We start from the raw sequence: 13,882 nt of genomic DNA on the forward strand, positions 1-13,882 counted from the left end.
ATCCCCATCCTTGTGGGGAAACCCCAACCAATGGGGGAAAATGGGGGGGGGGATGGGGAAAAAAAGTGGAGGGGGAAAACTGGGGGGAAAGCACCAACCAGAAGGGAAAATGAGGGTGGGGAAACAAGTGGGAAGGGAATGGTGCGTGTGGGAAACCTTGGGATAGAAACCCACGAACCTGGGGGAAACAGTGGGAGAGAGAAAGGGGGAGGGAGGAAAATGGGGGGGATGGGGGTAGGGAAGTAGGGCAAAAAAGTGTGGAACAAAAAACACCATGGAAAAAACTCCAGCAGAAGTAAGAAAACCTTCAAAATAAACAAAAACCGACAAATAACCCCCCCACTCCCCAAAAAAAACCCCAAGAACCACCTCCAAAAAAACACGAGGGGGCAGGGGGGAGAAAAAAAATCCCCGAAGAACTCTGGAGGGAGAGAAAAAAAAGAAACCTGTGGGGAAAAATCATTAAAAAAAGTGTGTGTGGGGTGTGTGTGAAAATGGGAGCAGGAGGGGAACTGGAAGGGGGAAAACGCGGGCATAAAATAACCGTGGGGTTAAAAAGAGTGGAACAAAAACACATGGGAAAAAATCTGGGGAGAGAAAAGAAAGGGAAAAAAGAAACCAAAACAGGAGCGGGGGCTGACACCCCAGTGGGTTGCGCTGGTGGTGGCACTGTTGCAGGGAGCGCCGTTTGTAGCTGATGCCCAGCACCATCTCTCTGTCCTGGCACCTTAGGCTTAGCATCAGGGTCACATTCAGGGAGCTGGTGTCTCGGTCACTGAATAGTGGTGTCCCGTGGGGCTGTAGGGATGGAGCTCTGTGTGGGATAAGTAAGAGAGGATATCCATGTTGGTGGCACCCTTCCAGAGGGCTCTCCGTGTAGAACATGTCCAGCTATTTGTTTCTGTCCTAAGACGTGAGGCTTAGGAGCAGGGCATGGATATTCACACATAGGGACCTGGTTTCTGGGGTGTCTGAGAGTGCTGCCCTGTGCGGTCAGACACAGGTGTATGTTTAGGTGGCTAAGCAGAGGTGGATTGCCATGTTGGTGTTGAGCCATGTTGGGGTGCTGAGCACTTGCATTGTGCATCGCTGCTGGTTCGTGTTCCCCATTCCCTGCCCAGCTCTAGAGGAGCAGTTTGCTGGAGAGCTGTTCGCAGCGACGAGGTTTGAGCTTTCCTCTCGTTGCTGCAGGTCGGGTTTTTAAGTTCTTGTCATGGTTCCGTTGTTGGGGCTGAGGGAGCGGGGAGCGGGCGAGGGCAGCGGCGGGGCTGGGGGAGCGGGGAGCCGCCGCGGGCCCGGCGGGCTCTGGCGGGGCTGCGGGTGCGGCCGTGCCGAGGCGAGGGGGTGGCGGGGCCGGCCCCGGCGGGCAGCGCGGGCTGAAGCCGGCCGCGGGCCGGTGTCGCTCCCCCAGCGCGGGCCGATGGGGCCGGGCGTTGCCCGGCGGCCGGTGGAGCGCGAGCGGCCGGGGCGTCCGTTGTCGGGGAGCGCCATGGAGGGCCAGCGGCTGCCCGGCGCTGTCAACCCCAGCCACTTCCCGGCCAAGCTCTGGCAGCTGGTGAACAGCCCGCGCTGCGGCTCCGTGCGCTGGGATGCCCGTGGCGAGGGGCTGCTCATCGACCAGCGGCTCTTCGAGCGAGAGCTGCTGGGCGCGGAGCCGGCCGGCGAGGGGGCGGCGCTGGGCGCCGACTTCTTCAAGACCAGGAACTTCGCCAGCTTCATCCGGCAGCTGAACCTGTACGGGTTCCGCAAGCTGGGGCCGGGGCCGGGGCCCGGGCCCCTGCAGGACCCGGCGGGGGGCGACGGCGGCAGCTCCGCCGGGCCCCTGCTGCACTTCCACAGCCCCCATTTCCGCCGCGACCGCCCCGAGCTCCTCGTGCGCCTCAAGCGCCTGACGAGGGCCAACAAGGCGAAGCTGGCGGCCGGCCCGGAGCTGCCCAGCCGCCCGCCCCAGCGCTCCCAGCGCCCGCCCTCGACGCTCGGCGAGGCTGCCAGGCCCGGTGAGCTGGGGTGGCCCCGGGCTGCGGGCCGAGAAGCACTGGGGGCTGGGGGCTTCGTAGAGCGCCACCCCCGCAGGGAGCAGGGCTGCCGGACCTTGCTGGCGGCCGCTCAGCGCCGCCGCTGCGGGAAAGCCGTTGCTGTTGGCGCAGGGAGATGTGCTGCCAGCAGGCACGGGGAGCGGGGTTCGCGTGTGCTTCAGTCTGCTGCGAGAGGGCCTCTGTCGGGGGCTGCAGTAAGAGCACCCTCACCCCGTCTCTGTGGAGCGGGCACGGCCCTGCCAGGTGAACGCTACTTCTCCTTGAGGGGTTGCTCCAAAAGCTGTCGTTAAATCTGTGTGAAGCGATGGGTAACGCTCTGAGGGCAGGTACCGCTTCGTGAAACAGTAACTGAACCGGGTGAGCTACCTGGAAAAAAGCTGGCTCTGGGTTTGTTTTCCTTGACAAACTGACAGACTTGTGATGAGGGGCTCTCAGAGTCTCGTTTAGGATTTGGACGTTGCCCTTGCCTTGGCTGCCCGTGTGCTGTCAGCGCTGGAGCTTGGTAGAGCCCTGCTTAACGATTCCCCTTTCATTTCAACTCGCTGCCTGCTGTAACGCACAGCACTTCCTAAATGACTCGTGCCCGTTTAGTCAGCTCCTGCCCGTTTTGATTTACAAGAGCACATTTCTAGGTAGCGATCCCTTGCTGCTGAGGGCTTCAGGAGACTGAATGCTCCAGAGATGACTGTGTGTTGGCACAGCACTGATGTTCCTGTGTGTTCAGGTGGTACTGCTACAGCAGTTACTGTATGTTTAGGTGTAAGAATAGAGTCTGTTGTTGGATTAAGAGCATTGGAGCAAAGGTGGTCTTCCCAGGGAACGTCGTGGAGCCTTGGCTCCTCATCCTGCCTTTCAGGGCTAGTGAAAACTCCTTCCCTTAGTCCTCGTTTCCCTTTGTTTTGCAGGACTGGTGACTGCAGGACAGGCTCCTCAACCTTGCCGTCCAGCCAGCTTCTTCCCTTACTCCAACAGAGCGGCCTCCTGCCTGTACCCCCCTGCTTTCCAGGCAACGACTTCCCAGCAGCGCCCAGTCCCTTCCAGACCGTGGCAGGGTTCTGTTGGGTCGCTGCCAGGGCACGGGGCTTCCGCAGCTTTCCCAGGCCCAGGGGCTCCCTTTCCCGTCCTCCACCGGTGTTCCACCGAGGTCACGTACACCCTCCACACCGTGTTCTCGCTTCTGCCGCTTCAGCGAGGGGCTCCAGCTGCTGCTTCCCTTCCAGAACCCGGCAGCTGCGCGTCTCCAGGGCAGTGCTTGCCAGGCCCGGATCCAACACGTACGGCAAAAGTTCTCCCCTTGCTGCTCGGGAAGTTACCGCAAAGTGATGCATGAAATGTTTTTCCCCAGTGCTCTGTCACTGTGTGTGTACCTGACGTGCGTGCTTGCAGTGAGATGTGTGCTCCCTGTCCGTTACTTGCTACCAGCCGGTGACAGAATGTGCTTTAGCTGCTCCTTTCTTCTGGCTCTGATGAGGTGAACTGTATCAGAGACAGAAGAGCTTAGAAACGCCTTCTCTGCAATGAGCAGGGAAGGACAACAGTGTGTGGGTGAAGCAGGTGTGTGTGGAATCCTGATTCGCCTGGAAGACTTGAAGTACTACAAATGAATTGGCCCCTTTCCCTTTGCCGGCTGAGCTCATCAGTGGGGTTTCCACAGGTGCAGTTTTTCTTGCTGTTAGATCAGGCACTGCTGCAGCTGGCAAAAAACCCCAAGAAAAGGTGTTGTGAGTGCAAACCATTCTTTCTATGCACCATTCTGCACTTGAGACCCGTTCAGAACTGGTCACCAGTCTGGGCTGCTACACGGTTATGTTTGCTCTCCTCCCCTTGATGCACAGGCATTACAGCGCGTTTGATTCACGAGCTGCTTTCACTGTAAGCTCTACGAAGTGCAAGAGTTGTGCAATTTCTACTTTACTTGTGGCTTCTTATAGCCTGTGATCTGGACATTCTGTTTTACACTTGCCTCCTGTTTCACAAGCACTTTTTCCCTTTGGGTTTTTCCTTTTCTTCTCTTAGAAACTAGGCTCTTTGTACTGCGTGTTTGTTTCCTTAGGATGACTCCAGCAGGTTACAGCCAATCTCTCCTTTGCTCTCTTGCACTGTTTTTACAGTAGCCCTTTAAGTTTCTTTGGTGGTTTTCTTGGGTTTGTCCACGTCCTTTGGCGTTCCCAGGGAGTGAAGCCCAGGTATCCTTAGATTTTTGGCACTGCACAGAACTGTAATATGTTTGCAGGCCACAGACTGTTCTTCTGAAAGATGTCCAGATTTCACCCTAAGGTTGCTGAACATGAGCTTTTGAAGTAACAGGAGTCAGACACGTGTCTCGCGCTGCTGTGGAAGGATGTCCACTAGCTCGCTCCATGTTGTTTAGCTCTTGTGTATGTTGCTCCAAACTGGACAAAAGTTCACAGATTTCGTATGACAAAGGGCACTAGGTTTAGGTACTCAAATCCGTATCGGTTATCGTAGCAACTGTCTCGTGAGGAATCCCGCGGAGGTGTCAGGCATTGCAAAGAAACGGGTCTGATCACGTGGCCGTCTCAAGTCACACTCGTACCATTTAATTCCTGTGAACATGGGCCTAGATTTGATCTCATCAAGGATTTCTCTCTCGCCCGGAAGGACTGCAAATTTTAAAGATTGTCTGTCCTGCCAGCAGTGCCTTTCCTTGTACGTTCTCTCTGCGTGTCACCAAAACCTGAGACCCGCAGAAACCGCTTCATCTGCGGAGCTGCTTTTTGGAATAAGATCCCGTTTTCATTCCAGTGTGTGTGTGAACATGCAGGCCCTTCCTGTGTGAGTCCCCTTTCTGTGGTGTGGTGTGTTGAGACAGTCAAGCAGCCAAATCCAAAAGGTGATATTAAGATAGAGTGAATAGGAAGTTTCTGTGTGTGTGTGTGTGTTGGTTAATTCTACAAGACGTATGTTTGATCTGTGTCTACATACTTCAGAAGAAATATGTTTTAAGGTGGAGAGCTCAGTCTCTCAGTCAGTGGGGAGGTCATAATCCATTTCAGGGAGTTATCTTACGGAGTGGTTACTGCAGTGTTTAATGCAAGTAAGCAACAGAACTGTGCGCACTGGGCACCGGTTCTGTCAGTCTGATCCCTGTGTTTGAATTTTGCAGCCACCCTGCAGTGTTTGCCCCCTGCCCAGGGAGGGCCTCTGACTGTCAGCGCCAGTGCTGCGGCGTCCACCGACTGCGGCTTTGTGCAGGTGAGTGCAGCGCACAGAGAGCAGGGGGAAGGGAGGAGACCCCGTGCATGGACCGCAGGGTTCTGGGCTTGCGGCAGGAAGGAGAGGACTTTGGGACTGCTCTGCTTTGGAAAGGGAAAGTAACGTGGTTTGCCAATGCCCATTCCAAAGCACCGCTTTGAAACACGAAAGGGGCGGTGCTGTAATGCAGGTAAGGTTTCAGGGCAGCGGCATAGCGGGTGTCCTCATCGGCGGAGGGTTTTTTCCCGTAAAAGTGTTATGTTTGACTTCACCATAATTCGCTTTAGTTCCTGAGTCTCCGTTTGTCTTTGAAGAAAGCCCTTGCCTGCACAAAATGGGATTCTTTAATGTTATGATACTGGGAATCAGCTCCACTTCTGTGCCCCAGACAGCTTGTGGCAGTCCTGAGTTTCATTGGATGCATGAGAAGAACCAAGCTGACTTTTGGAATTGGCCCCAGCTCAGAGATACCCTATCTAGGAGAGCTCCAGTGCTTCCTGTCAAGGCTTTCTAGAATTCTGGTGGAAATTGCCCCTCACTGGGTGGCCTGCCTTATGCAATACCAAAAGAGCCTCAGTAAACATGCCAGGGCTTCCTTTCGCATTCCAGCAGCATGGAGTTACTTTTTTTCCTCACAGGGGATAAGCAAAGCAAGCTCTGCTGGTGTGTGCTGAAAAAGGGTTGACCTGTGCAAGCCTGATCGTCCAGTTTCTTGTCTTGCAAATACCGACCTTTTGTCCTTTTTGCGTGTTTTCCTGTTTTAATATGAGCTTACCCAAGCTGGGGAGGTTATGGCCAGGGTAACGTTGCTGTGAGGCTAGAAATAGCCAACAGCCAGTCGTGCCATCGATAGGCTGGTGTTTATTTTCCACGCGGTGCATCTTTGTCCTCTCTCTTCCATCGTGAGCTGCTTTTCCCTCCAGCACATGAGGATCAGTGTGAGTGATGGGAAGTCACAGTCACATCAGTTCCGATGTCAGAAGGCTGAGATCAGTGTCTGGGATAGCACATGGTCCCAAAGGAGTCGTCAGGGGGTGGCGGTGTGTCTAGATTGAAAGGTGATAGAAATACACGGTCGAAAGGGTCTTCCTTGGAGAAGCAAGTCCCACGGAGAGTCAGAAGAGATGGGCTGGTTACTTAACCAGTAAGTGGCCTGGTAGCTTCCTGGTTAACCACTTCCTGGTTAGCGGTTGCTTGGATTGTGCAGCCGCAGGCAGGGAACTGCCGGTCAAAAGGTGCTGGTGCATCTGGGCAGAGGTTGGTGGAAGGTCCCCTGCGTGTGAGCAGTCCAAAGGCAAGCAGGGGTGTAAGCCAGTGGTGCCAGGTCAGTGCCTGACTGCCTCTGAGCAGGACAACAGGAGCAGTGTGCAGAAGGGATCAAACGGGCTTGAGATTTCCGAGCCTTAGTGTAGCCTCGATCACTTCTCCGGGAGCAGGGTGGCAGGGGCTGTGCGGGTGGTACAGAAGACAGTGCTTTGGCTGTGGATCTCACTGAGCTCTGGCCAAGAATCAGTTTACCTCGTGTGTGCTCTGGGGCAGACACTTCCCCGAGGTCCTGCTGAGGGATGCAGCCAGCTACAGCCTTGATCATCCTGCCCTGCTTGTGTCCTCATCATCAGTAAGCACTTGCACGGTCCTCAGAAGTGGGAAAATCTGTCAGCCCTGACTGAAAATGGTTGTGATTTTTGGATCTAGCAATTCCCTGTATTTTGTTTCTCGCAGAGTCCTGACGTGCAGCCACCTTCTGCAGCTGAATGCCCGCCCTCTGATGGGGCACATCATGCATCTGAGGGCGAGGAGAAGTTGCCGGAATTCAGTTACCAAGATGTGTTTGAGATTTTCAATGAGATGTGTGCATCACGCAGCGCTGATGTGGTGACACCGGAGCCTGCGGAAAGCTGGGATGGAGAGCTGCTTGAAAGCTACCTCAATGCGGCCATAGAAAGCGCCGCTGCTGCTGAAACGGCGCAAGACTCTGTGACCACACAGGGAGCCCCTGAAGAACGGGGAGAAGGACTGGATCCCACCCCAGCTCACCAGTCCGAAATGGCTGTTGTGGAAGCACTGTTCAGTGCAGAGCACGTAAGTGCTAAATGGAGGTAAAACTCCCTGGGAAGCTATCGCGTGATCTTTGGGTTTATTTCGGTTTTGGTGTGTTTATTCAAAGGAGAATGCGAGTGTAGAATGCGGATCTCTGACGGAAGAGAGAGAGCTGCCATCAGGAACCGAGGCGGCGAAGAAAGCTGCAGAAGAGCCAGGATCCCCTGCAAAACGTCAGTGCAGGAAGAGAAGACAGAGCTCACAGCAGGGTAAGTCCCTGGTAAGAGATCCTGCGTTTGTTAGAGGTGGCCAAGACAGCTGCTCTGAAACTCTTCCAGGAAGGGGAGATCACAAGAGCTGAGTTACTGTCTGCAGTGTAAGTACCTCACCGGGCCTTCAGTTCAACCATTACACTCGTACGAGCTCTTAGCGTACCTCCCGACAGGCTTCTATAGATAAGCTGGTGCCGAGGACTCCTGGGGGGAGAAGGGAATAAATTCTATCAGTCAGTAAAAGCTGAAGCTGCGGAGTTGTGTCAGAGCCCTGCACGGCACTGAGATGCAGGCTGCGGGTATGTTTGCTGGAGGGTGAGAGTGCCACAAAGGGAGCACTGACGAATGAGGTGACCGTTGAAGTAAGAGGGGAAAAGCCCCGCACGCTGCCAAAGTGAGTGCACGAGTCCAACCTTTCTGGCTCAGCTCACTAAAGACGTTTCAGAGCAGCCTGCTGGTACGTGTGCTGAAACACAGGAGAAAAGCACCCTCAGATTCCCAAGTGGCAGGCCGCCTTTGGCCAGGTCGGACTGTCCCCGATGGCAGCACAGTTGCTGCGCGTGCTGCCAGGTGAGCCTCAGGCAAGGCCTGATGCTTCCTGGGTGTCGTTTGCTTCCTAGACCCCCACGAGCCGGAAGGTGGAGCCTGTAAGCGGGGCTGCTTCTGGAGGAAGACGCCAGAGTGAGGAGCGGTGAACACGTGGAGCAGCTGCCGGCTGGTTCCCTCCTGCGAGTGCGGCAGCAGTGCTGGGCACGGAACTGGGGCCTGGGTTCAGGGTCACGCCTCTTCTGTTTCCGGACTTTGAAGTTACTGATAGCTTTAGTCATCAATTCGTGTGTTACTGATGGCTTTATTCATCAGTTTGTGTGTTGTTTATAGCTTTATTCATCAACTTGTGTGTTATTGATAGCTTTATTCCTAAATTCGTATGTTATTTATAGCTTTATTCATAAATTTATGTGTTATTTATAGCATTATTCATAAATCTGTATGTTATTTATAGCATTATTCATAATTTTTAATCTTATTGATAGCTTCATAAATTTGTATGTTATTTATAGCTTCATTCATAAATTTGTAATTTATAGCTTTATTAATTTTTTTATGTTATTTATAGATCTGTTATTTTTAGCTTTATTTATAAATTTCTATGTTATTTATAGCTGCATTCATAAATTTGTTATAGCTTTATTAATAAATTTTTATGGTATTTCTGGCTTTACTCATAAATTTTTATGTTATTTATAGCATTATTCATAAATTTGTAGGTTATTCGTAGCTTTATTCATATATGTGTATGGTATTTATGGCTTTATTAAAAATGTGTTATTAATAGCTTTATTAATAAATTTATTTATAGGGTTATTCATAAATATTTTATTTTAAGCTTTATCAATAAATTTATACTTTATTTATAGCTTTATTAATAAATTTATAGTATAGGGTTATTCATAAATTTGTTATTTTAAGCTTTAGTAATAAACGTATACATTATTTATAGCTTTATTCATAAATTTATGTGTTATTTATAGCATTATTCATAAATCTGTATGTTATTTATAGCATTATTCATAATTTTTTATCTTATTGATAGCTTCATAAATTTGTATGTTATTTATAGCTTCATTCATAAATTTGTAATTTATAGCTTTATTATTTTTTATGTTATTTATTGATTTGTTATCTTTAGCTTTATTTATAAAGTTCTATGTTATTTATAGCTGCATTCATAAATTTGTTATAGCTTTATTCATAAATTTTTATGGTATTTCTGGTTTTACTCATAATTTTTTATCTTATTTATAGCATTATTCATAAATCTGTATGTTATTAATAGCTTCACTAATGTGTATGTTATTTATAGCTTCATTCATAAATTTGTTATTTATAGCTTTATTCATAAATTTATATGTTATTCATAGCATTATTCATAAATTTGTAGGTTATTTATAGCTTTATTCATATATGTGTATGGTATTTATGGCTTTATTAAAAAATGTGTTATTAATAGCTTTATTATTAAATTTATATTATTTATAGGGTCATTCATAAATATTTTATTTTAAGCTTTATCAATAAATTTATACATTATTTATCGCTTTATTAATAAATTTATATTATAGGGTTATTCATACATTTGTTATTTTAAGCTTTATTAATAAACTTAGACATTATTTATAGCTTTATTCATAAATTTGTATATTATTTACAGATTTGTTATTTTTAGCTTTATTTATAAATTTGTTATTTATAGCTTTATTCATACATTTGTATGTTATTTATGGCTTTATTAAAAAATTCATGTGTTGTTTATAGCTTTATTAATAAATTTATGTTATTTATAGTGTTATTCATAAATTTGCTATTTTTAGCTTTATTAATAAATTTATATGTTATTTATAACTTTATTCATAATTTTGTAAGTTATATTTTTATATGTTACAGCTTTATTAATGTGTATTTTATTCGTAGCTTTATTAATAGATTTCTGTGTTCTTTTTAGCTTTATTAATAAATTTATGTTATTTATAGTGTTATTCATAAATTTGCTATTTTTAGCTTTATTAATAAATTTATATGTTATTTATAACTTTATTCATATTTTTTTAAATTATATCCTTATTTATGTTATTTATAGCTTTATTAATGTGTATTTTATTCATAGCTTTATTAATAGATTTCTGTGTTCTTTATAGCTTTATTAATAAATTTATGTTATTTATAGCGTTATTCATAAATTTGTATGCTATTTTTAGCTTTATTAATAAATTTATACGTTATTTATAACTTTATTCATAATTTTGTAAATTATATCTTTATAAATTTGTGTTATTTATAGCTTTATTAATAAATGTGTATTTTATTCATAGCTTTATTGATAGATTTCTGTGGTCTTTATAGCTTTATTAATAAATTTATGTTATTTATAGTGTTATTCATAAATTTGCTATTTTTAGCTTTATTAATAAATTTATATGTTATTTATAACTTTATTCATAATTTTGAAAATTATATCTTTATAAATTTATATGTTATTTATAGCTTTATTAATGTGTATTTTATTCATAGCTTTATTAATAGATTTCTGTGTTCTTTATAGCTTTATTAATAAATTTATGTTATTTATAGCGTTATTCATAAATTTGTATGCTATTTTTAGCTTTATTAATAAATTTATACGTTATTTATAACTTTATTCATAATTTTGTAAATTATATCTTTATAAATTTGTGTTATTTATAGCTTTATTAATAAATGTGTATTTTATTCATAGCTTTATTGATAGATTTCTGTGGTCTTTATAGCTTTATTAATAAATTTATGTTATTTATAGTGTTATTCATAAATTTGCTATTTTTAGCTTCATTAATAAATTTATACGTTATTTATAACTTTATTCAGAATTTTGTAAATTATATCTTTATAAATTTATGTTATTTATAGCTTTATTAATAAATGTGTATTTTATTCATAGCTTTATTCATAAATTTCTGTGTTGTTTATAGCTTTATTAATAAATTTATTGTTATTTATACCTCTGTCCATAAATTTTAATGTTTCTTATAGCTTTATTAATAAATGTTATTTACAGCTTTCTTCACAAATTTGTATGTTATTTATAGATTCATTAATAAATTTATCATTATAGCTTTCTTCACAAATTTATATGTTTTTTATGGCTCTATTAATAAATTTGTATTTTATAGCTTTAATAAATTTATTGTTTTTTATAGCTCGATTCATAAATCTGTATGTTATTCATAGCTTTATTAATAAATTGTTATTTATAGCACGATTCATAAATTTATATGTTATTTATAGCTTTATTAATAAATTTATTGTTATTTATAGCTCGATTCATAAATTTGTATGTTATTTATAGCTTTATTAAATTTATTGTTATTTATATCTTTCTTCACAAATTTGTATGTTTTTTATAGCTTTCTTAATAAATTTATTGTTCTTTATAGCACTATTCATAAATTAGTATGTTATTTATAGCTTTTTTAATAAATTTCTTGTTATTTAAAGCTCTTCATAAATTCGTATGTTATTTATATCTTAATAAATTTATGTTATTTATAGCTTTATTAGTAAATGTATTGTTGCTTATAGCTGTGTTCATAAATTTGTATGTTATAGCTTTATTAATAAATTTATTGTTATATATAGCTCTATTCAAAAATTTGTTATTTATATCTTTATTAATAAATTTATTGTTATTTATAGTTTTCTTCACAAATCTGTATGTTATTTATAGTTTCTTAATAAATTTATTGTTATTTACAGCTCTATTCATAAATTTGTTTTTATAGCTTTCTTAATAAATTATTGTTATAGCTATATTCATAAATTTGGATGTTATGTATAGCTTTATTAATAAATTTATGGGTTATTTATAGTTTTATTAGTAAATTTATTGTTACTTATAGCTCTGTTCATAAATTTGTTATTGCTTTATTAATAAATTTATTGTTATTTACAGCTCTATTCATAAATTTGTATGTTATTTATATCTTCACAAATTTGTATGTTTTTTATTGCTTTCTTAATAAATTTATTGTTATTTGTATCTTTCTTTGCAAATTTGTATGTTTTTTATAGCTTTCTTAATAAATTTATTGTTATTTATATCTTTCTTCACAAATTCGTAGGGTTTTTATAGCTTTCTTAATAAAATTGTTCTTTATAGCTCTATTCATACATTTGTATGTTATTTATAGCTTTATTAATAAATTTATTGTTATTTATAACATTCTCGATGTTTATAGTGATAATAAATCTTATGGTTTAAAGAGCCGTGTTTGTGTCTTGGTATTAAGAATAGTGCTGGCATCTTTGTACTAGACACTGTCAATCTGGTCTGTGCTCTCAGCATTGTCATCCCCCCTGGACTTTGCAATCCACGTTGTGGGAACTATTAATAACTGTACCTCCTGCTTTTTCTCCTCGGAGGACCAACCTATGGGGGAGACGTCCCCCCACATCTTCCACCTCCCCACCAGGCTCTTTACGGTAGCATTTCAGAATTTCAGACACTTCAAATGTCCTTTGAATACCCATGAAACCAACCTGCTCCTCTGCTGGGAACCAGCGTGTTGCTGCGTATGGTTCAGGTCTTGCTTAAGGGTAAACAACGATGTGAGCATACCCCCAGACATCTTTCCCCGAGGCTGTACAGTTACGGGAGCAGGGTGTGTGGGATCGTATGGGCAGGTACCTAGGCCAGGGGCCCCTGCAACGCTGTGGAACTTCACCCCTGAACAAGTGCAAAATCCAGGAGAACTACTCCATTGGCTGGGAAAAGCATCGTCCTGGCAATGCCAGAGAGGCAAAATCAGCACAGCGTGCTGGGGCCTGCCCCTTGCCCACCGAGCCCTGCTCAGCACTATCCAGTACCCTCAAGGAGAAAAGGTCCCTGGATCTCATGGCAAAGCAGCAGGCAGTGCTTCTACCCCAGCCCCAGCAACCAGCACTGCGGCTACTGCAGCCTCAGCAACAGCACTCCAGCCATTCCAGCCGTGGTGACAGACACTGCTGCTGCTCCAGCCCTGACAGCAGACGCTGGCGGCCACTCCAGCCCTGGTAGCAGGCACTTGGGCTGAACCGAAGAACCAGTCTGTGCCGTTATCCGTTGCCCCTGTACAGAGAAGAACTGGACACGAAAGTCAGCTCGTGTAGAGACAGAGGACGGCGCAGGGCCAGCGCTAGAAAGAGAGGAGGAGGCAGAACCAGAGGGAAGCTCTCGCTCCCTGTCCTGGCTGCTCCGATGCTGGGATAATGGAGCTGGCAGCCTGGAATTAGAGGGTAGGGAAGCCAAGCATCTGGGCTCTCTTTGTAGGTAAGCAGGTGTTGACCACGCAATTGGAAAAGGGACCCAAACCCTCAGGCTCTTAAGCCCCATTCGAAATCATTCTTCTTGCGGGTCGCATGATAGAGAAAGCTCACAACCGGACTGTAATTTGGGATGTGCATTCTCCAGACCCCACAACACCTGAGAAAGCTCGTGTTTGTTTCTTACTGGTTGGTGGAGGCATTGCTGTTCCCTTGCTGATCACGTCTGTGCGGATCTGCTGACGTCCGTCTTGCCGCTTTATTCCCCAAACCTGAATCTCCTGGTCAGGTCCCTTGACCTTGCTCCATCCTATGGCAAAAGCGGTCTTGGGAAGGCTTTGGATTATTTTCCTCCCTGTCTAAAAAGCTTCTGCTGCTGCTGAACGGTGTCACACCGTGTCGGTGTAAGGTACTGCAGGTGTTGTGGGGCTTCACCCTGTTGCAGTACTTTCTGGATCAGCCCATGGCAGACGGTAGGGCTAC

General features: G+C 44.3%; 1 protein-coding gene across 1 annotated transcript; it reads left to right on the forward strand.

Moving 5' to 3' along the window:
• The first annotated feature begins 1,420 nt into the window (after nt 1-1,420).
• LOC136015931 (heat shock factor protein 5-like) lies at nt 1,421-8,249 on the forward strand. The gene is made up of 7 exons (XM_065682579.1): nt 1,421-1,997; nt 2,942-3,310; nt 5,164-5,252; nt 6,975-7,334; nt 7,420-7,561; nt 8,042-8,134; nt 8,185-8,249. Exons 1-7 carry the CDS (start codon nt 1,421-1,423, stop codon nt 8,247-8,249), a joined length of 1,695 nt encoding a protein of 564 aa, XP_065538651.1.
• Nucleotides 8,250-13,882: the final 5,633 nt, after the last annotated feature.

This window comes from Lathamus discolor, chromosome 5 (assembly GCF_037157495.1).
Source record: "Lathamus discolor isolate bLatDis1 chromosome 5, bLatDis1.hap1, whole genome shotgun sequence".
NCBI lineage: Eukaryota > Metazoa > Chordata > Aves > Psittaciformes > Psittacidae > Lathamus > Lathamus discolor.

Bases quoted from the DNA above. Each gene is read 5' to 3' on its own strand.
- LOC136015931 (XM_065682579.1), top strand. From the start codon at position 1,421: ATGGGGCCGGGCGTTGCCCGGCGGCCGGTGGAGCGCGAGCGGCCGGGG. The intron at 7,335-7,419 runs GTAAGTGCTAAA...GTTTATTCAAAG, and splicing joins CACTGTTCAGTGCAGAGCAC to GAGAATGCGAGTGTAGAATG. The intron at 8,135-8,184 runs GTGAGCCTCAGG...TTTGCTTCCTAG, and splicing joins GTTGCTGCGCGTGCTGCCAG to ACCCCCACGAGCCGGAAGGT.